General features: G+C 39.4%; 1 protein-coding gene across 2 annotated transcripts in view; it reads left to right on the top strand.

Moving 5' to 3' along the window:
- Klkb1 (kallikrein B1) overlaps positions 1 to 21,384 on the top strand; it is a 29,650-nt gene extending 8,266 nt beyond the window's left edge. The window contains exons 4-14 of one of the 2 annotated variants that reach the window (XM_076852410.1): positions 437 to 596; positions 1,033 to 1,142; positions 11,346 to 11,505; positions 12,430 to 12,539; positions 12,704 to 12,866; positions 12,952 to 13,064; positions 13,223 to 13,388; positions 16,180 to 16,355; positions 17,298 to 17,393; positions 19,234 to 19,373; positions 19,949 to 21,384. In XM_076852410.1, coding sequence (XP_076708525.1) covers positions 437 to 596; positions 1,033 to 1,142; positions 11,346 to 11,505; positions 12,430 to 12,539; positions 12,704 to 12,866; positions 12,952 to 13,064; positions 13,223 to 13,388; positions 16,180 to 16,355; positions 17,298 to 17,393; positions 19,234 to 19,373; positions 19,949 to 20,140 — 1,586 coding nt within the window. In that variant the 3' untranslated portion in view covers positions 20,141 to 21,384. The remainder of the gene's footprint in view (positions 1 to 436; positions 597 to 1,032; positions 1,143 to 11,345; positions 11,506 to 12,429; positions 12,540 to 12,703; positions 12,867 to 12,951; positions 13,065 to 13,222; positions 13,389 to 16,179; positions 16,356 to 17,297; positions 17,394 to 19,233; positions 19,374 to 19,948) is intronic. The other variant, XM_076852412.1, reaches the window with a different exon arrangement.
- Positions 21,385 to 22,745: the final 1,361 nt, after the last annotated feature.

Here is a 22,745-nt window from a genome sequence, read left to right on the forward strand (position 1 = left end):
GACTTGAGTAGTCAAAAGTGGAGAAATACAGCAGAGATAAAGAATCTCCTTCACTAAGTGCAGGAGGTCAACGGCACATTATTCTGTTTAATAACACAGATCCTTGGCACACATAATCAGGATCCTTGTTATCATTGCCTAATTTACTTTCCAGTGCCCATTGATAATTTCAATGTATTGTTACCTGTATTGTTGTGTATATCTTGCAGTTTAGGAAGCAAAATAACCCCCTTTTTTAATGATGGTATTCTAAGGGAAAATCATTTTGGGTTATATTTATTTCAAGCAGAGTTTGACAATGTAGAAATATAATAGAAAATTTAAATCCCCTAGATAAAATGGGGATATTACCTTTAAAATTACCGTGCCCAAATGATGGGGAATGGGCTCCCTCTAGACAGGAACTTGACTGACTTTACATGTTTCATTTGTACAGCTTGCCACCGAGACACTTATGAGGGAATTGATATGAGAGGAGCCAATTTTTATATGACTAAGGTTCAAAGTATTAAAGAATGCCAAAAATTGTGCACCAATGATATTCGCTGCCAATTTTTCACATATGCCACCCCCAATTTTTATTTGGCTCAGTATCGGTAAGTCAAATTTATAGTGTGTGTCTTTTATGATGGTGCATTTTGGATTATTTGTATTCTCCATAGCTTGTTTTTTTTTCCCCCAACTAAAAACCAACTGGGTATTTTGTCCTAACTACCTTCCTTATTTGCCTGTCATTTTCTCTAAAGAGAATAAGCTCCAATTGGTCCTCAGATAAGCTGTATTTGTGGAATAAAAATTTAGGGTCTTCCATCCCATTATCAGGATAAACTTCCTTCTGCAGAGGGAAAGGGTGTCCCTTTTATCAGTAATGCAAACCCCTAACCCACTCACTATAAAGTTTATTGTTCTGGCTTCTGATTGCCTTGTTTATTTTCTACTGAACATGGATCGTTTCAGTGCCAAATACTACCTGGACAGCTTCATACACCTTCAAATGCAAGATGCAGAATAACCTCTTTTCTTTACATTCAGGAACAACTGCCTATTAAAGCGCAGTCTAAGTGGAACACCTACCAGAATCAAGATAGTGAGGGATGTGGTATCTGGATTCTCACTGAAGCCCTGTGCACTTTCAGAAATTGGTAAGTAGAGGACCACTGTTTCCTAAGTAGAGGACCACTGTTTCGCTGTGTGCCCAGAATGAGTCACTGGAACTCATGAATATGTTGCCTTACTCAGCAAAAGAATCTTTGTAGATGTGACCAAGTTAAGGACTTTAAAATGGTGAGATTATTCTGGATTATCTGTATTTGTCTGGATGTAGACATCTGTATCATTATAAGAGAACTTGGGAAGCAGAAGGGTCAGAGTTAGGGAGATGTTACCCTGCTGGCTTTAAAGGTACAAAAGGAAGGCAAGTGGCTTTTAGAAAAGGATGAGGAAATAGATTTTTCTATAGAGCATCCCAAGGGAACAAAACCCTGCTAACATCTTGATTTCAGTCCAGAAAGACCCATTTCAGACTTCTGATCTCTAGAACGATAGAATATCATATTGTCTTGTTTTAAGTCTTTAAGTTTGTGATAACACTCCTGCAAGAGTCGTAATAGGAAATAACACAGTGATAATGTAGAGAAAACTATAGGGTCATTTCTTAAGGATGTCCGTATCTAGTGAAATGATTCTACCATAATGAATCAATAAAACCCTAGTGTTCCAGACATTTAGGTGATTTCAGTTGAATTATCCAAACAGTTGGCATGAAACTTCATCTTATTTAGCACAATATTATTAATAATGAGGAATTATGAAAACCAAATCTGTCTTCCGCATAGCTCTGTGCCAAGGTCTGTCTTGGATGCTGGGCAAAGACCTCTCTGTGGAAGATTGGGAAGTCAGTTGTGTGCCAGTTGTGTGCCAGTTGTTGATTCAAATTTATTGATTATTAATTTTAATATTCACATTTTTTTCTGGGAGAATTTTTGGAGGTATGGACTACAGGAGGTAGGACTCTTTATTCAGAAGCATTGCCTTCTACATAGCACTTGTCTCAGTATGTTTTCTGTTACTATAACAGAGTGCCTGAGATTGAGTAATTCATATTTTTGAAAAGAGGTTTATTTAGCTTATGGTTATGGAGGCTGGGAATTCCAAAATTGGGTGGCTGCACCTAGCAAAGGCATCTTGCTGTGTCATATCATGGTGGGACAAACTGGAAAGGCAAGCAGGCATGTGTGGAGACCTCAGGCCCTTCCCAGCTACTGCCCACAGCCTGAAGGAGCACCTCATGTATCTAATCTCTACCTGTTCTGTGCTTGCTTTCTTGTTAAGTTACAGTGAGTTCACATATTACTTCAATCTCATAAAGTGGCTTCTACAGAGTGATAAAACTCCTGGATATTTCAGGAAGGGGAGTAAGCTCTTAAAAGCATGGCTTTTCCCTGAGTCCATTCTTCCATAGTCCTCAGATGCCAACTCAACCTAGAAGACAAGACTCTATCTAAGGCCTAATTGTTCAGATAAATTCATAAGTTCAGGGTGATTTGTAGTCATTACCACACCTTTGTCCCCTATCTTTAGTTTCACCAAGGATTTTCCCAATTTCACAGATGAGGAATTAAAGCTCCTAGAGGTGAAATGATCTGCTCAAGGTCACACAGATTAATGTTGAACCTGCACACATTTTACTTCCACCCTCCTCTTTTAATGCAAAATTTCCTACCTCCCAACCCAACTGTGAGCATGTTTAAAGACTTCCTTCTCTTCTTGACCTTCTTCCTGCAAGGATTTCAAAAGAAGATTTTAGGATACTCACATTTCTCCTCATCTATGAGACAAAACTACTTGCAATTTGATCAGGAAAGCTGTTAACCATCTTACTGGTTTGGTATTTGCTTCAGCTGTTACTGATGCCTTAGGCAGCTACAACATTATATAATCACTGTGATTTTGTTTTTCCTTTTCTTCTTCTTCTTCCCTCTTCCCCCAGCAAATGCTCCCAAAGAAAAGGCTGGAAACAATGAGTAATCTCAAGGTTCAGTCAAATAAATTCAAGTCTTGTGAGTGGGATTCTCTAGGGAACTTCCTGACACATCAAATAATAACAGCCATCTTGGAACAGGGAATGAGTGGTGCCTTTTTTTTTTTTTTTTTAAGTTATTGGTCCCTGGATTATTGTTTGCCTTTGGTTAATTTCCAGAGCTCTGAAAAATATTGGTTCTAATGATTTTGCCAATATCATCCCCACTTTTGTGAAGGAGATGATTTTTGGAGATCCTTACTCTACCAGCTGTAGTGCTTTTGGTAGACAAACCAAACAAACTGGCTTTATAAAGAAAGAAAATAGTCTTTGGAATCAAGAAGTCCTTTTGTCACCTGTATGGGTCAGACCAGGACTGAAAGATTGATACCAACACTCAGTCCTTGTCCCCATTGCTCATCCAATAGTGAGAAAAAGGTGTTTGTTTGTTTTTTTATTGTTGTTTGTTGGTTTCTTTTGGTACCAGGGTTTTAACTCAGGACGCTTAACCACTGAGCCACATCCCAGACATTTTTATTTTGTATTTTGAGACAGGGTCTCACTAGGTTTTAGGGTCTTGCTGAGTTGCTGAAGCTGGCTTTGAACTTGCAATCTTCCTGCCTTATCTTCCTGAGCCACTGGGATTATAGGTGTGCATCGCTGGGCTCAGTAAGAACAAGGTTTTGAGAAAAAGGGGAAATTAATTTGATTGCTTTGTTCCCAAAGGAGAAACACAGGGAACTCCTGCCTCAGAGGCTGTCCTTCTGTCAGGGGAACAGAGGGTTTTTAAGAGGGGATACAAAGGCTATGCTCTGGCTATGCCCTGTTAGGACTCAAAATTCATTTGCAGCCTTGAGAAACAGCCATTTCTAGGCCCCACTGGTACCAGCCCTGAAGTCTGGATTCCTTCATTCCTGTGGTCCATGAAGGATAGATAATTTGGCCTAAGATGGGAAAAAATGTCAATCTTGCTACTCTATGGTCAGAGATGGGGAGAGGGAAAAGAGGAAGGAAAAAAATATAAGTTTAAAAATCAGCAGCAGTGGCAGAGAGGAAAGGCTATATTCAAAGCACAAAGTGGAACCCTTTTAGATTTCCCCACTGTCAATTTCTATCTTCCATTTCTATGGAAAAATGGGCAACAACATCTCCAAGCTACTTCCTGCTAAAAATGGGCAACCAAGGGAGGGGTCTTATGAATAGAAGGTTTTTAAAACCTGTTGTCATTTTTCTTTTGGACTTTTACCTGAAGTGAGGGAGAGGTGATTTCGAACTTGATTGGGACCTGAAAGGATCACTTCATATAGCAGTGAATATTTGACTGATTTGTAGTTCATACTGTTTTAATCTAGTTTTTTCGCTCTATCTACATATCTATATTTTCCCATTTTCTACTCCCCTGCCCCAAGGTACCAGAAGTTTCTCCCATACACTTTTTTTTTTTTCCCCTAGGGCTCAATTTAAGCCTGCTTCTGGGGTCACTTTTTCTAGACGAGAGCAATTGGCAGCACTTTAGCCCACTGTGGTGGGCTTGTTACCGTCATTTAGCCACAGCTTTCTTTTAGGTGTGGTTTATCTTTTCTGTTTTCCTTGTAGATTGGGGTCTACAGAATGTGGGTAGCTTCTGTTGGATAGCAAATGCTTTGCTCAATTGCTGGGCCACCTATGCAGAAAGAGACTTTGCATTGAGGAGGGGAGTCTGTAATTTGTGATCAGATCATTCAAGAGAACTTTAGTTATTTCTGAAGTTTGTTTTTTTTGTGTGTGTGTGTGGGTGTGTGTGTTTTCTTTTTGGTACCAGAGATTGAAAGGCACTTTACCACTGAGCCGTATCCCAAGCCTATTTTATTTTTTATTTTGAGATAAGGTCTCTCTAAGTTGCTCAGAGCCTCACTAAGTTGCTGAGTCTGGCTTTAAACTTGGAATCCTCCTGCCTTAGCCTCGCAAGCCGCTGGGATTACAGGTTAGTACCTCCACACTTGGCTGTGTATGTGTGTGTTCTAGTGGCATAAGTTTCAACCTACCCAGAGAAGGTGTCTAGCAGTACCATCTGACGTTTCCTGTAGCTCAGGGCTTTTGAGTAAAATCTATTTGTCAAGCATCAAAAGGCTGTGTTTTTACATGTTGTGTTCCTTTCATAGTCAGCTGTCTTTTGGTCTTTGGATTGTTTGAAGTACTTAAGACACAGTTTTGAGTCACTTGCTGAATAGTCTGGAGGCCTGGTCCTCCCAAGTGGGGCTTGATGACATTTACCAAAGTGTCCTCCCATGGTGAATACTCTCAAGTAGGTCAGGCAAGAGGATGAGCCCGTGGGAATCCCATCTCCACTTGGCAGCTCTATCCCAGGAATCGAAACTTCATTCATTGGCCCATTTCTCATCCTCCTCCGTAGAAGAAGGTTTGTGTTAGTCTGGTTTAAGTTGAGGTTTTAGGGCCATGTTAAACCGTTTGCTTACCAGGCTCCCCTAGCATCAGCCTGATTCCTCGGGGCCACATAAGCATCAGTCTTCTGATGACTAGAACAGTGCATGATCGCCATCTGCTTTGGATAGGCCACATCCTGTATGAATGCCGTTCTATCAAGGATCTGTTTAATGTCTTTGTTGTAGCTATGAGGGGCTCTCTTGCATTCTAGAGAATTCTATGTACTTCAACAATCATGGAAGTACATTTTGAGTCAGTATAAATGTTTACCTTCATTTCTTTGGAAGTCTGAGAGCTCTTGTCAGAGCGATTAGCTGGGCTTTCTGGTCCAATGCTCCCAGTGGCAAAGCCTCGGCCTTTAGTACCTGTGGCTGCATGACCACAGCATTTCCAGATTTCTGCTGGCTGCTGTCCATGAAGCTGCTCCCATTGGTGAAGAGGTTCCAGTCCAGCTCTGTGTTAGGCTGACCAAGCAGATCCAAGCTACTAGAGTAAAGAGTCTCAAGATCTCTGAGCAGTCATGTTGTATTAGCCTGTTTTCATCTCCTAGCAACAGAGTTGCTAGATTTAAGGTGAATATAGTTTTAAGGTTAACATTTGGACTACCTGATAGGTATCTTGGTCTGGTATCTTGGCAACCTCCCAGGACTCAGCCAGTAGCCATCCTTCAGTTTTAGTAGGACCAGGATGTGGTGAGAAACAGACAAAGTAATAGGTTGTCCTAGAGTGAACTTTTCAGCCTCTTGTTGTAAGTCACAAGTAGCAGCTATCTCCTGAGGAAAGGGGGCATCCTTTTCCTGTGAGGTTGAGCTATTTTGATGAATAGGCTATAGGTCTCAATATGTCTCCCAGTGTCTGTGAGAGAACTTCAAGGGCTTTGCCTTATTTCTCATGAAGTCCTTTTGTATGTCAGGCAGGCCTAGGGCAGGCATTTCATGAGGCTTTGTTTTAAATTATCAAAGGCAGTTTGGCATTCTGGTGTCTAAATCAAAGTTTCTATTTCTGTTACATCTCATATAGGGGTTTGGCAATCAGTCAAAAATTAGGGATCCAAATATGTCCTCGGAATGTCAGAACCCATGTAACTGTCTCTGGTTCCCAATTTCTCAGAGACAGTCTGCTTCTGATCTGATATCAAACTGTGGGTTCTTTGGCCAAGTTGGAATCTTGGTTAGGTGACTTGTTGTTTATAAACCTGAGACTTTTTTGTGTGTGTGTGTGGGCAACTTATGTACTCAGGAGGTGCCGTGTTTCATTACAACACTAGTGTTTAAAAAACAGTATTTATAGTTGGGGCCAGCTCTAAGCAGGTCATCCACATATTGCAAAAGGATTTCTTGATCTAGCCATAACCCTTGAAGATCTTCTGCCAGATTCTCGTTAAACAGTGTGAGACTTTTTTAATCCCTTGAGACAGTCCAGTAATACCAGGTGGTTACTGTAGTATTAGAGTCCTGTCACTCAACGCAAAAGTATTGGGACCTTTCTATCTACATCCAGTGGGATGCAGAAGAAAAGCATCTTGCAAATCTATCCTGTGAACCAGTCAGTCTCCTGGCATCACAGTCAGCAGAGTGTATGGATTTGGTGCTATGGGTTGAAAATACTGAATGATATTATTTATTTATAGCTCTTAAGTCTTGCACAAATCAGCACAGCATGAGATTTTTCAACAGGAAGAATTGGAGTATTATAAGGGATCTGACAAAGCTAACTCAATCCGTGTTTTAAGAATTTGTCCAGAAAAGGCTGAATCCTCATTAATGCCTTTCACTTAAGGGAGATACTCTTTCTTAAGGAGTAAGTTATACCTCCTCCTTAGGTAAATCTTGGTTGGGATAGCACTGGTCACCCTTCCTAGGGTCCCTTCAGCCCATATGGCCTTACTCACTTTCTGAGCAGACCTCCAGCAGAGCAGGTTCCATTTCCTTGTCTTGGCTGGCAAGTGAAGGTAGGAACCAGGGCGGTGTTTTCTGGTGGCACTTGCTTTTTGGGTGAGAACCTTATTTCAGTTCTTCACTTACACAATAAACCTCACCCCAGGAGAGGGCTCCTCTGGCATCCAAAAAGCTAATCTTTGTTCTCCCAGTTTGCATTCAAGAGGTTTGTGCAATGATGCCATTGCGCCTGACTTGTCACTCTTACTATTGCAACATCATCAACTTTGAGCGAGTTTCCCGTGACAGTGGGCCCCTTCTTCCAACAGTGGGCATGCTGATTTTCAACGGAGGGTGGACCTTTCTATGCTTTTCTTTAGGCTTCCTTGAGGATCCCTTTGCACCTCCTGGTCATTATGTACATTAGGCAGTATCAAGTAGCTGTGAGGGGTTTATGTCAGTGGCCTCCACCTACCGAAGCTCTGCTTATGCAGCTTCTCCTATCACTACAGGATGTAGCCCCTGCTGTCTGTGGCACAGTTGTGTCACAGTCTAGCAGTACAGCTATACAAGGCCTTCATGGGTTTTTTGTTTATTTTTGTTTTTGAGGACCCTGAGCTGATACAAGAGGCTTCAGGGTGTTTTTTTGTTTGTTTGTTTTGTTTTGTTTTTGGTGGGGTCTTTTTTTATGTCTCCTCTAGTTGAAGGTTTTCAAGCAGCAGCTGAGTTCTTCCCCTCCTTCCCAACCTGCAGTAGTTCGCCCTGCTAGGCCCGCTCTGCGTTTACATCAGTGGGTTACTGTCATAGCAAGAATTGCTCTGCCCCAGTTATGGTGTCTCCTGGATAAATAAGGTGTCCTGCTGGGTCTTAAAAGGGGAAATATTCCTGTCCCCAGGGCATAATCTAGTGGTGTTTATACCCACCACAAAGTCGTCTTTGGCTGGTGATCCTCTACCCACTGCAGGCCAAGGAGACTGGGAGTCCTCAGAGGTTCACTTACCCCATGCACACATTTCTCCATATCCCTGGCAGCTTCCTGGGACTTTTTTTTCCCCCTAGTAGAGGGCTGGCATCCTCAACCCACATGCCTGGAACTGGGGCCAGGCTGAGAGGCAATGTTGGGCCAGCAGGCATTGGGCTGAAAGGGTTTAAATCTTCTGCAACTTTTTCTTCGGGTGTCTGGCTATCCTTGTATACCAGAGGCAGTGCCTTTCTGTGTACCATCGACTTAGTTGCTGGCCTTGAGACTCCATATCATGCAACTACATAAATTCCTGCACATACATCTCTTCCGTTTATTTGACCTCTAACACACCAACTCCAAATAGAAGGTCATGTAATAATTCACAGTATCACTCAATGGCCCCGATTGCGCTACAGTTAAACATCAGCTTTTCCTTAGTCATAGGTTTGTACCTGTATGTGACCCCATTGAGCCACGATCTTTCCCGAGAGGCTGCCCAGTGGGATCAACACAGCATTGCCCATGTCTTCCAAAAACACAGAGATAGACAACCAGAGGGAATCCCCCAAACCAAGGCAGTTGAATGGGAAACTAAAACAGACCAGATGGGGGAAAAAAAATTCCCTTGATTTTCTACTGCAATCTAACAATGACTACTACACCATGGCTCCACAGATGTCCCCACGAAGGGGGAAAAGATGTGTAGAATCAAGAGTCTTAGCTTGTACTCCAGATGGTCCATGTGATATGGCTTTACTGAGTTCAGTTTCATTCAGTTTCCTTTTCTTCAAAGTAGCTCAATTAATGGAACAGCTCAGAGAGTTCAGGGGGAGGAGGGAATTCCCTAATGCAAAAAGATCCTTGGCAGCTGCTGGGATGTTTCCTCCTTTATTCACAGGAATAGTAGTTCACCCTAAGACAAACTCACCCCATCTCCTAATTCTCCAGGAGTTGGCTCCCACCAAACTCAGTAGCCATCTTGCATGCTCAGCATGGAAGGGGAGAAATTTGAAGTGCCAGATCTGCCTGAGAAGCCAGAGCTGGGGGCACTCTCAGGTCCCCCTGGGGTTCCACATTTGGTACTGAAAGGTCCAACCTTGACCCTGATGACAGTCTAATGATGGCAAGGTTTGAAGAAGAAGAAGAAGGAAAAAGTTTTAGTGCTTTGCCAGCAAAGGAGTAAAAAGGGAACTCCTTTCCCAGAGGCTGAGATTCTAACCCTTGGAGGGAACAGTGGACTTTTCAAGAGGGGATACAAAGGTTGCACTCAGTTGTGCCCTGGTGGGAGTCATAGTTTATTGGTATCCTCAAGAGATAGCCATTTCTGTCCTGCTGGTGGCAACCCCAAAGTCTGGATTCCTTTATTCCTATGGTCCATGATCCAAAGGACAGAAATCTTGGCTTAGGATAGGAAGAAGGTTAATCCTGCTTCTTCGTGGTTAGAAAGGAGGGGAGAGAGAAGAGGAAGGGGGTAAAAACCCAATAGATCAGTTTTAAACCAAGTGACGGAGGCAGAGCATCAAAGGTGATATTCAGAGCATGAAGTGGACCCTGATCATGTTCAATTCTGTAATTCACACTTGGAGTGCAGCAATAGAGTTGGAACACATCAAGAGGGCAACTGGGGTGGTAAAATAACCAGAAGGAGCAGAAAAGTTTTGAATGATTAAAATAAAAAGTAAAAGGTATTAGTCTCAAAAATGGGTTTAGAGGACTTTCTTAGTTTTGGGTTGCTGGATTTTTTTTTTTTTGCCTTCTTTTGTAAAGATTGTCACTAATAAGAATAACCCTAACATCTGCAGTGGTCCAGAAAATAAGTGGTTCTTGTCATGAAATAGTGAGATCCTTCTCACTATGAATGTCTACATAAAGGTGTAGAACAACCTGTTGTGCTGTTCTTGTGAGGATGCCATTGTAGTCTGGTATCAATGACCCATTTATTTCAGCTCAAGGGTCTGTGCATATTTGTTTGTTTTCTTTAATTAGTTGAGGTCTAATTTTCGAGAGCAAACATATGAAAGAACTAAGGGAGGTGCTGTCTCAATCCAAATATGTTCATTTAAATTGTGACTGTTTTTCTTTCACATAGTTTCTATTATTATTCTTAAAGCTTCCATGATTTTGATAAAATTATGTCATCAAATCAATTAAATAATATAAACAGAAGAAAAATAGAATTGAAAAATAAAATGTAAGGAAAATGAAAGTGAATTTTTCCTGTTCTAGTTTCAAAGGGTAGTTGGTATTTTGGATAGCTGCTTAGAATTTTATTAATATCTTCTTATTAAAATATTTTTTCATCATATTCAAGAACTTATTAAACTTCCTGTTCCTAAGGCCTGACTCAGGATTAGGGTAATATAAAGAAAATACATTCTGAGTAATTTAACCATTTTGTTCTGATGGAAGATGGAGCTGGGAGACTAGGAGCATAAGTTATTTTATTTCTATGAAATAGAAATTTATTTCTTATCAGAGTTAGAACATTTTACCTTCTTCCAAGTACCAAACAATAAATTTGGGGATTTTTCTTGGGGGAAGGGTATTGGGGATTGAATTAAGGGTTACTTAACTACTAAACTACATCCCTAGCCCTGTTTTGTATTTTATTTAGAGACAGAGTCTCACTGAGTTGCTTAGTGCCTTGAAGTTGCTGAGGCTGGCTTTGAACTTACAACCCTCCTGCCTCAGCCTTCCAAGTTGCTGGGATTACAGATGCACACCACAGAGACTGGCTAAATTGGGGGATATTTTAAGAGACAGTTTTCTTGGGGCTAGGGTTGTGGCTCAGTGGTAGAGCACTTGCCTAGCATGTGCCTAGCATGGGTTCAATGCCCGGCACAGCATGAAAATAAACAAATAAAATAAAGGTATTGTGTCCATTCATAACTAAAAAAATTTTTTTAAAAAAAAGAGAGAGGCAGTTTTCCACTTAGGATGTCTAGTGCAACAACAAGCAACAAATCTGCATAATGTCCTTAGTTGTGATAACAAAGGACCAGAAAACATAAAGTAGCCTTTGTGGTTAGCTGAGGAGTGTCTTTCCTCTGCGAGTTCTCAGGTTGCCAAATGGACCTTTTCCAGCAACTTGCGTTTACAGATGCGAATATTGCCAGAGTTGTCACTCCAGATGCTCTAGTGTGTCGGACCATCTGCACCTACCATGCCAACTGCTTCTTCTTCACGTTCCACACCAATGAATGGGATGAAGAATCACAGAGGCGAGTACAAAGGGGAGCGGGCCCACTGTTCTTAAAGTCACTTTTTGAGTTTTGAAAAAGTTTTGTTCATATCCTGCAAAGCACTAGAGCCTACAGTTTAAGCAGGTGCTTTCCTATCAGGGGCAGATGAATTGAGAGATTAGTGGAATTTTCTCTTATCTGACACAAATGCACCATGGAAAACGAAATGTCTGGCGTGGGAAAGAAATGAGCAGAGCCTTTCTGATGGGTCTTGGTGTTTTGTATGAGCTGGAGGTCAAAGCTCCTTGCTGGCTGTGTATCTTTGAAACCTGTGGCCTCTCATTCTTTTCCATCCTAGAAATTAGAGCCCTGTTTATCCTGATCAAGGTTCTGGACCGACCTCTATACCCTTACACAACCCAGTTTTTTCTTTACACACATGAGGGTAATAGAGGGGTAATTAATTCTTTGATGTTTGGGGGGTTTTATTTTTCCAAGTAGAAAGTGGAACTTAATTATGCTCTTTTTAGGGTATCTGTGCCTATTAATTTTCACCACAGGGAAAGGTGGCTTGATTTACATTTAATCTCTATAATTTAGTAGAGTCCCATGGTCTGACTTACTTTGAAGAGAATTTCTCAAGTGAATAAAATGTGCAGAGCTGTTTTTCTGATGTGAGCTGCTTTTGCACTTGCCTGATGCTTTTAACCCATTTTGGGCCATGGCTCCAGATGTGGAAGTCCTATATAAGCTTAAATAAAGTGTGCAACATGTAACAATATAGTGATGATTTAATGATACTATGATAATATTAATTACTATAATAATACATATCTGGATTATGATTTTCAACCTATTTTAATGCACCTGAGTTAATTTCATTGGAATATTCGAGAATCGAGAACTTGGAGACTTAATGGATTAATGCATCTTTCTTTCTCTCTCCCATTTTTCTTTAAATAGAAATGTTTGTTTCCTAAAAACTTCTCTAAGTGGGACACCAACTTGTGTTACTCCTCAGGAAAACACTATATCTGGACATAGCCTTTTGTCCTGCAAAAGAACTCTGCCTGGTAATGGGATTCACTGATCATAGTACATGTGACAAATCATATGACTTTCTAAAATGTAACAATGATGAAACAGTTCTTGAGGCACCAGAAACTTGTGCCTGTGGTTTGTTGCTTTTGTGATTTTTTTTTTTCCTTTTTACCTTTTATGTTTATTCTTGGCCCAGAACCATGCCACAGCAAAATTTACTCTGGAGTTGACTTTAGAGGGGAAGAACTGAACATGACCTTTGTGCAAGGCGCAGTTGCTTGCCAAAAGATGTGTACAGAGACAGTTCGCTGCCAGTTTTTTACTTACTCTTCACTCCCAGAAGACTGTAAGGAAGAGAAGTAAGGGAACATTTATTTCCTGATTGGCAGGATAATTTCATCCTTTTCTGTGAAGCTTTAATTTTACACTGTTCATTTGATGCAGGTGTAAATGTTCTATGCGATTATCTTCAGATGGTTCCCCAACCAGGATTACACATGGGATCCAAGGGAGCTCTGGTTATTCTTTGAGATTGTGTGAAACAGGAGACAGCTCTGGTGAGTACGGGTCACTTTGTCATAGAACTGCAAACGGATGCCCCTGTTATTTTGATAGCTTGATTTTTCTTCTGTAACAGAATTACACATCGCATTTTCCTTGGTAGATGGGGACTCACTCATGTCTACTTCTAACCATTAGCTTCAAAACTTTTCAGTCTGCACAAAAACAAACCCACGCATTGTGGGAGGAACGAATTCTTCTTTGGGAGAGTGGCCCTGGCAGGTCAGCCTACAGGTGAAGTTGACGAGCCTGAGCCACCTGTGTGGAGGGTCAATCATTGGAAACCAATGGATCCTGACTGCTGCCCATTGCTTTGATGGGTAAGTCTTGCATATGTCTTATCTTGCCTGTTCATTTTGAAAAATTTGCAGTTATTTTTTCTGTCATCATGTGACTTTATTAATGGAGATTTATTCTGTCTTCTATTTTTAAAAAATTTTTATTTAAACCTTTTAACTGATAAATATGAAATTATATCTATTTATGATGTACCACGTTATGTTTCAATGAATGTATGCATTGTGTGATTTTTAAATCAGATAAACCTTTTGATCTCATTTATTTATTGTTTAAAAGAAAATGTTTGAAAACTTTTCTTCTAATCTTTTGAAATATACGGTACATTATCATTTGATAGTGGCCCTATTGTGCCACAGTACTCAAGAATATCATCCTCCTGTATGTCACTTAGTTCCTGCTGAACAGGTCTACTGTTCCCAGCCCTTGGTAATCACCATCACTCTCAAACACCATGAAATTGACCTATAAAAGTTCCATAAGGGAGTGAGATTATGCATATCTGCCTTTCTGTGCCTACCTTACTTCACTTAATACGATAATCTCCAGGTTCCAACATGTTGTCACAGTTGACAGGACACCATCCCTTTTTATGGCTGAATAGGATTCTGTTGTGTGTATGTACCACATTCATCCTCTGGTGGACACCTCGATTGCTTTCATGTCTTGGCTACTGGGAATAGTGCTTCAGTGAACATGGGTGTTCTTATTAATATTAATATTAATTTCCTTTGGATGAATACCCAGTAGTGGGATTGGTGGATCATAAAATGGTTCTATTTTTAACTTGGTGGGGGGAACCTTCATCCTGTCTTCCATAGTGACTGTATTAACTTACACTCTCACCAGTAGTGTGCAAGGTTTCCCTTTTTGACATGTCTTTGCCAGCACTTAATATCTTTTATCTTTTCAATAGTAACCATTCTTATTAGAGTGAGATAATATCTCATTATCTGTCCATTTAATTTGTATCTTCCTCATGATTAGTGATGTCAAAGACATTTTAAAGCAGGAATGACACTGAAAATATTTAGCAATTTTATAGGGTCCTGACCAGGCTGATCCACCAGAACAGAGGGTGACCTATTTTCAGGATTCATGCTCCTGGGTGAATAATCACTTCTACCTAAAGAGAAGCTTAAAAAATATTCCAATTGCTGCCTCCTCCACCCACCACTCCCTAAATGTTTTCTTCAAAGATTTTTTTTTTTTTTTTGAGAGAGAGAGAGAGAAAATTTTATTTATTTATTTATTTTAGTTTTTCGGCGGACACATCTTTGTTTGTATGTGGTGCTGAGGATCCAACCCGGGCCGCATGCATGCCAGGCGATTGCGCTACCCCTTGAGCCACATCCCCAGCCCAAAATTTTTTTTTTAGGCCAATAGAAATTTCACTTTCTACTCTTTGATTCACAAAGATACCAAGTAGTAATAAGTAGAGCAAAATTCTGAGAGTTTATGAATACATATTTCAATGTATGTGATTTAATACAATATTTCTATTTTATCAAGCCAACAATACAATATGGCAGAGTTTTAAAGTTCTAAAAACTTTAGACTGTCTTAGAAAAGGATCTGAGATCTGCCATTTATTATCACCATGACCATGGGCGATTTGTAAATCTTTATGAGTTTTATTTTATTTAGAATATGAATAATAACAATAGCTAATTTGTAATGTTATTGGAAGGATTAAGTGATACACTTAAATGTTTAGCACTGTACCTGGAACATCAAAATTACTCAGAAAATATAAGCTGTACCAGCTGCATTCAATGAGACGAATAAAAATGGAAAAAGCCTATGATGAGCAAAAAAAGATCCTAAAAGATGCTAAATCACTCTCAAAAAGAAAAAAAGTATTTTTATTTTAGTAAAATTCACCCCTTCTCCTGGCTAAAAGGGCAGGGTCCAGATTACTGCTTATGAGGATTGAGCATACTGCCGTGAAAACAAATCAGTCAAACGAACAGCTGGGTAGCACAAGGCTTCTGCACAGGGTGAGCTTCAGTTAGCTCTCTGCAGCACTTGGTCTTGCTAAGGGTAGATGGTTGGCTCAAAAGAAAAAGCTCCAAGACAGGAAACTGTATTCTCCTTTTTGTTGTATGCACTGAAATTTGGGATGAAGAAATTTCCATTCTTGAAGACTTAGTGTTGTGAGTTTTAAGGAGACAATAAACATGAGAACTTTGTGATTTAATTGGGGAAAAAAAAATTGCACCTGACAGCTCCAGTGTTTCTTTTAGTATTTTGTGTGAGCATTTCTTGCACATACTTCATGATGGTAAAATTTTTCAGATCTTTGCTCAAAATAGAACTATAAATTTGGATTTCTTTGATATGCATTCATCTTTTGAGCAGTCGATTTAAATGTTCATACTTTGTAAAAATATAGATTTTAAATAAGAAGTCCCCCTAATGTGGCCTATTTTTAATCAATCTGACTCTTTGATAGTTTTGAATCTAATGAAAACAATTGCTTTCAGGTTTGGTGAACTAAGCTTGATTTCCCCACAGCTTCTCAGAATGGGACAACAATATTCTTCTACTTTTACTTGCAGTAAACATGATGTAAAAACATAAATGTGCATTTTCAATATTCTAAACTAAACCTTAAGAGATCTACTACTGCTGCTGTTGGTGACAAATTGCTAGAGGAGGGATCAGGAAATAAATCCAAAAAAAAAAAAGGATTCCCTGTCCTCTATTCGTTCATTTATTTATTTATTTTTAAAGAGAAAGTAAGAGGGGAAAGGAGCAATATCAAAGGTGAGTCTCTCCCATTCCAACAAAGAATTTGTTTTTCTCTCCTAGGATTTCCTCACCGGATGCTTGGCGCATTTACAGTGGCTTTGTGAAACTGTCCAACATTACAAAAGAAACTTATTTCTCACGAATAAAAGAGATTATTATTCACCAGAAATATAAAATCTCAGAAGTTGGTCATGACATTGCCTTAATAAAACTTCAGGCGCCCTTGAATTATACTGGTATGCAGCATATTTAAGGAAAAACTACATGACTTGTATTGTATTGGTTTAAAGTTTCACAGCATTTCTAGTGAGGGGACAGATCTGGAGAGACTATTCTCTAGTTGGTGGAGTTGTGGGGAAGGAGAGTGGTTGTGAAGGTAGGGAAGATCCTATGGCTTGACCTAATATATCTTTCTACTTAAGGGGACAAGAAATGTTAATTAGTTTTTTCATGGAGGGATGCAATTGCAGATACATCGTCTTTGCCATCTGGGAACAGAAGAGTAGCAGAAGTACCATTGCTAAGGCTTAGGAATTTTAGGGATATAGGAGGATAGGTGGAACCAGATGTTAATTTCCAGGAATCACTTGGGTAGAGAACAGAATGATGCAGAAGGCAGCTCTGGGAAGACCAGACCATCACCATTGGCTTTGGAGGTACTGTGCTCCACAGGAGCTGAATGCCTGCTAAAACAACTCATTGTTAAAGTCCATTCACAACTATGTGACCTCCAGCAACTTGCTGAGCCTCCTTGTACCTCAAATTTCCTCGTCTATAAAATTAGGACGATGATTTCTTCAATGGTTTATTATAATAATTAAGTAATGAAATGTGATAAAACACTTCCTGAAACAGTGTAGACACTTTTGCCACCACTATTAACTAGTCAAGCATACACTGAATAAGACACAAGAACTGCTAAATGCTTTTGATGGTAAATTTGCACTGTGAGTTTTTCATTTGTTCTGGGAAATTTTAATGTCAAAATGACTTGGGAAAATTATGCTGATGGTGAGAAATTTTCTTAAATCATGGATCTGAGAAGTTGTGCAGAAAGCAGGAGGGTCATTCTCCAAATTCTTCCGTGGTAAGAAAATATCGGAAAATATAAGGATGATTTTTAAAGTCAATATCTATAACTTTGTTTAACTCAACTCTGGTTTTAAAATTTGTTTCAGAACTCCAAAAACCAGTATGCCTACCTTCCAAAAATGATGCAAATACAATTTATACCAACTGTTGGGTAACTGGATGGGGCTTCGATAAAGAAAAAGGTACAGTCTGGCATTCTAAATTTTGCTCCTGAAGGCAGTCTTATAACACATAAGTAGATCAAATTAGTCAGTTTCTGTCTAAAAATTTTGTCCAAACTTATGATCTTTCTACTCTATTTATTACCAGATGTTTGTTCAGTGATTTTTTTTTGGCAGGGGGGGGGGCAGGATACTGGAAATTGAACCCAGGGGCACTTAACCACTGAGCCACATCCCCATTCCTTTTTAACAATATGTTTAGCGACAAGGTCTCACTGAGTTACTTAGGACTTGCTAAGTTGCTGAGGCTGGCTTTGAACTTGCAATCCTCCTGTCTCAGCCTCCTAAGCTGCTGGGATTACAGACATGCACCATTATGCCCGGCTGTTCAGTGATTCTTGAGAAGATACTTTTGCTGCGTCCTGAAAAACTTTATAAGCTAAACTTTTAAGCATCTTATTTCATAATAAAGATGATTTGCTTGACTGCACAAAGAGCAGGGGCCCCTATAAGGTCAATAAGCCCACTGAAGTGCAACTCATTCTCAGTATCAACAGTGTTCCTGACTCTCCTATTATGTTCTCCTTTGATATTTTGGCCAGTAGCACAAGCCAAAATGACAGCCTTTCTTTATAACCAATTCTTAGTATTTTTTTCCATGCATCCTTCCTGCAATCTGGTGATGCCTATGAGCTGCCTCACTAGTCATGTTTAAATAATAAGTCACACACAACTAGAAAGAAAGCCAATTATATTGCATACAATTATCAAAATACATCAAAAGATATGATAGTGATATATGTGCTTTTTAATTGGTGTATTAAATAAAAGCTGTTTTAATATCAGCCGTAATTGTGCAATAGTGAGGAGCACATATATTTTCAGTTATCTTCCTGAAACACCTAAACATCTGTAATCCCTGTTGATGACCAAGTTAATGGTGCTGCTGATACTACTGTGTGTGTGGTCTACATTTATAATTGGAGGGTGTGTTAGATTTGGAGGTTAGGAAATATAAAGATGTATATTTTTTTCTGAGTTTATGCACCATGTGATTCTTTTATAGACTCTAGGTGAAGATCCCCTGCTCATAGATACTTGGAGTATTTCGATTGCCCTCGAACTTTTCTAGAAACACAAGATTCTTCTTTTCCAAAAATTAAGTTCCCAATAACACAATAGGAAAAAATATTTGTGTCATTCTTTGCAAAAAATATATATATATATAGCTGACTAATCTTGCCCTCTCTTTCTTGAATCAGCCCTGTATTCAGCTAATTCAAAATTTTAACATTTTTTTTTTTACTAGAACCTTGAGAGAGGAAGAGTGAAAGTAACTTTAACTACACAAAGAAAACTTCCAATGTATACCCAATGGACTTGGGTAGAAATCAAGTTATTCATAAATAAATTGTACTTCATGGAAAATATGTTTGTATTCAAAGTACAAAATACTCCTCTGTTGTCAGAGGTTTGGGATTTATTTCACAAATAAAGTATTTTTGTATTATAATTTTGAATATTAAATATTTAAATATAAGAATGCCCAGATTGGTATTGTAGGCAATAAATGTATGAAAGAATTTCTGAGGGACTTCTGTTGAGGTGAGAGGATGGCAGGTAACATGAAAACAGAGCCCTTGCTCAGCCTGGGTTATGGGTTGTAGAAATGAAGGCCAACACGCAGGGTGCTCTCTGCGTGTTCTCTGTCTCTGTCTACCTTCTGGAAATTTACTGTCTTTATCCAAAAATATGGCCCTGATGAGAAATGCACCACCCTGCTTTGCTTTAAGACTTTAATCTTATTTCCATATTTATTGCATTTCCTCCTCTGAATTTATATGTATTGATTAATTTGTAGGTAAAATCCAAAATATTCTACAAAAGGCAAATATTCCTTTGGTAACAAATGAAGAATGCCAGAAAAGATACAGAGATTATGTCATAACCAAGCAGATGGTCTGTGCTGGCTACAAAGAAGGGGGCAAAGATGCTTGTAAGGTATTGCATTGGGGTGGGAAAATACCAGTTTATGTGAGGTAATTCATTTCAAGGTGCTATTTTCCAATAGCACATTTCATGACAGATTTTTGATCTGATGATTTTATAACCCTTTAACAAATCAAATATACATATAATGTACATCAGATGTTATTTCTGACATATATGTCACAATCTTCATATATGTCACAATCTTCATATATGTCACAATCTTCATATATGTCACAATCTTCATATATGTCACAATCTGTACATGTGCATGTTAAAGAGAACAACTGTATATACTATAATAATACTAAAACATAAGAACATTAGATTTCTTTGATTTGGGGCTAAGGTTGTAGATATTCTAGATTGTAGTTAAAAACCTCAAAGTGGACAAAATTGAAAATGCCACCCTGCACTGATTTTTATTACACACAACAGCTAACAAGAGGGCCTGAGAAACTTCCAGAAACTGAGTGTGCTGTATGTGCTATGTGAAGTGGGACTTAAGAATTTTAAAGGCAACACTTATTTGAATCGCCTCCATCGAAACCTTCTACCATTTTATTTTTCTACCCTCTGTGACACAGGGAGACTCCGGTGGTCCCTTAGTCTGCAAACAGGGTGGAATGTGGCAGTTGGTGGGCATCACCAGTTGGGGGGAAGGCTGTGGCCTCAAGGAACAACCTGGCGTCTACACCAAAGTTGCTGAGTACGTGGACTGGATTTTAGAGAAAACACAGAAGAGCGACAAAGGTGCTTTGATGAAGTCATCGGCCTAAGGAGGCTGGACAGTGAAGAGAACCCAGGGTTGTTTGAAGGAGACCCCAGGGTTGTAACTCTAGTTTTACATCCTGGGATCTAGTCAAGTTCTAAGCCTTGGAGTCCTCACCTGAAAAACATGGAGAGGAGTGTCTACCTTGCGTCCTTGTCGTAAGGATAAAAAATAAAACAAACAACAACAAAAACAGGAGGTACAACAGCTGTGGGGACAATGCCTTGCTGAGATTTGCTTTCAGTATTCAGTAAACAGGAGCTCCTAATGGGAGATCACTGAAGAACTCTGCCATTTTGTTGTGAAATAGAACACCAAAAGAGCACAATTAGAGTGTTTCCTTCTGGTTTTTAAACAGAACTGACAATAAGTGACTCTGGATTGAAGCACAGTGCTTGGGATCATCCTGATCTTCCTGCTTCCCCTGGAACTCAATATATCTCAGAGATATAACTTGTCCATGCCTCACCTGCCAACTCATTAGGACCTAATGCTGCCTGTGTCCTTTGGGTGAAGAGCTAGGAAGCTCAAGTTTTGTTCTGCTCAGTGGATGAAGGAGATATGTGTAACATTCCCTTTGACAATAAAAAGATGGCTTCATTTTAGGCCCCTATCTCTGCGACCCCAGCATTGCCACAGGTGTCCAGTGTTGATATGCAGATGAGGATTGAAGGGCTGCATTTTCCTGGTTGTAGAGCCTGCAATAGACTCACTGCAGATTCCTCCTGGAAACCAAGAAATCTGCTTTGCAAAGAACATTAACCCTGACAGTGGATATCAGTGAATATTAGTTTCTGCAATAGTAATTCAAGAAGCATTGTTAGATATATCATGTATCATAGAATACAGACATGTAAAATCATGGTCATAGTAAGTAGTCATAAGTGACTTTGGAAAGAATGATATAAATCCTTATGCAATGGAAATTCCAGACTTGTTGGCAAGTCCCACAATTGATTGGAGGTACCTTGATTCATTTCAGTTAAGCTGGTTAACATTTACATAGAATTAACCATTTATAAAAGATTATGTAAGCTAGGTAGAAAAATAGAAAAATGAAGTTTTCTAAAAGTGATTGACTTTTTCCTTTCATACTCAAAGACACATTGACTGGTAGAAAGAGCTAAAGATGGAGAGGCTGAATGAAAGTCATGAGGTCCAGGTTATCCACAGACCATGCAATGGGAAAATGAAGGGTCAAGAATTTAGTCCAGAAGCAAAATGGTTTTTGTAAAACCTGGCTAGATTGCATGAATTGATTTTCACAAAGTATTATAATTTCAACTTTTACTTTTGAATGCAATAAAGGTATTAGTCTTGATCTGCATGGAAGTTGTTTATATTTAAAAGGGAAGAAAATGTTTGCAATAAAATCTTTTATCTCTTTTTTTTTTTTTTTTTTTGGTATTGATAATTACAAAGGGTTTAAATAGGACTTTGGAGTGTCTACAGGGTAAACGCCTGGGCTTTGGTTGCTCAAGGAATGGCCTTGTTTGGGCAAAACAGAGAATTTTGAAATGTGGGACTTAGTCCTAAGTCATAAATGATCATTTTAAGGTTTCCAATTGGAGTCTGTTGGTACTGGGATGTTCTCTTTGGCTTTCATCATATGTTCATGGTTAACAGAGGAGCCCTTCAGACAGTTAAGAGCCTCATGGGACCCAGAAGCATGTAAGAGGCTAAGAAGTGAGAGGTTGGGATGATGTCACCCTCAGAAGGAACAGTGAGGGTAGGAGGCGTGGGTCTTTAGCGGTTCCATCCAAGAAAGGGTAGTGGCAGAGCCAACCCTGAAAACTAGCACTGATCTTGCCCTGTGCCAACAAAATGCACATGGAATACACAGTGCTGCACATACCATTTCACAGGAGGGTAACCAACCAATGGTTCCAACATCTGTCTCTGATTAAACTTGAAACTTTTTCTTGTAATTATCATTAATGTCTAACTTCTCTACCAAACTGTGAGCAACTTCAAAGGAGGCTTTCTCTCATTCTACCGCATATGAGAGGACAGGATGTGCTGAGGTAAATAGCTAATGAATAAATCCATTCTTATTATAAAGCTGAGTCAATGGAGGCTTAAAGAGGTAAAAAGATTAGCTCAAGGTCACTGTCAAGGACACAGCCAGGACTAAGCTTAGCATTCATATCCCAGATGATGTCTTCTAAGTCTATATCATGTGATCTCATACTAAAAGAAGGATAAAAGGGAGCAGAACCATTTTATGACCATCATCAGTTATTATCATTATTATCCAAGACCATTGTTCTCAACCAGGGATGATCTGACAATATTGACATTTTGGTTGTTACAACTGGTGGAGGGAGTGTAACCAACTATAGCAGGTAGAGGCCAGGGATGCTGATGGATGTGCTACAATGCCCAGGACAGCCCCCACAACAAAGGACAATCTGGACCCAATATTAATAATTCCTGCATTGCTGCAACCCTGATCAAAGTTGAGTACCAAAACTTGATAATAGGGTTGGGGTTGTGTCTCAGTGGCAGAGTGCGTGTCTAGCATGTGTGAGGCACTGGGTTTGATTCTCAGCAGCATGCAACAATAAATAAAATAAAGGTCCATTGACAACTAAAAAAAATTTTAAAAAAAG

Source organism: Callospermophilus lateralis, chromosome 4 (assembly GCF_048772815.1).
Source record: "Callospermophilus lateralis isolate mCalLat2 chromosome 4, mCalLat2.hap1, whole genome shotgun sequence".
In the NCBI taxonomy this organism is placed as follows: domain Eukaryota; kingdom Metazoa; phylum Chordata; class Mammalia; order Rodentia; family Sciuridae; genus Callospermophilus; species Callospermophilus lateralis.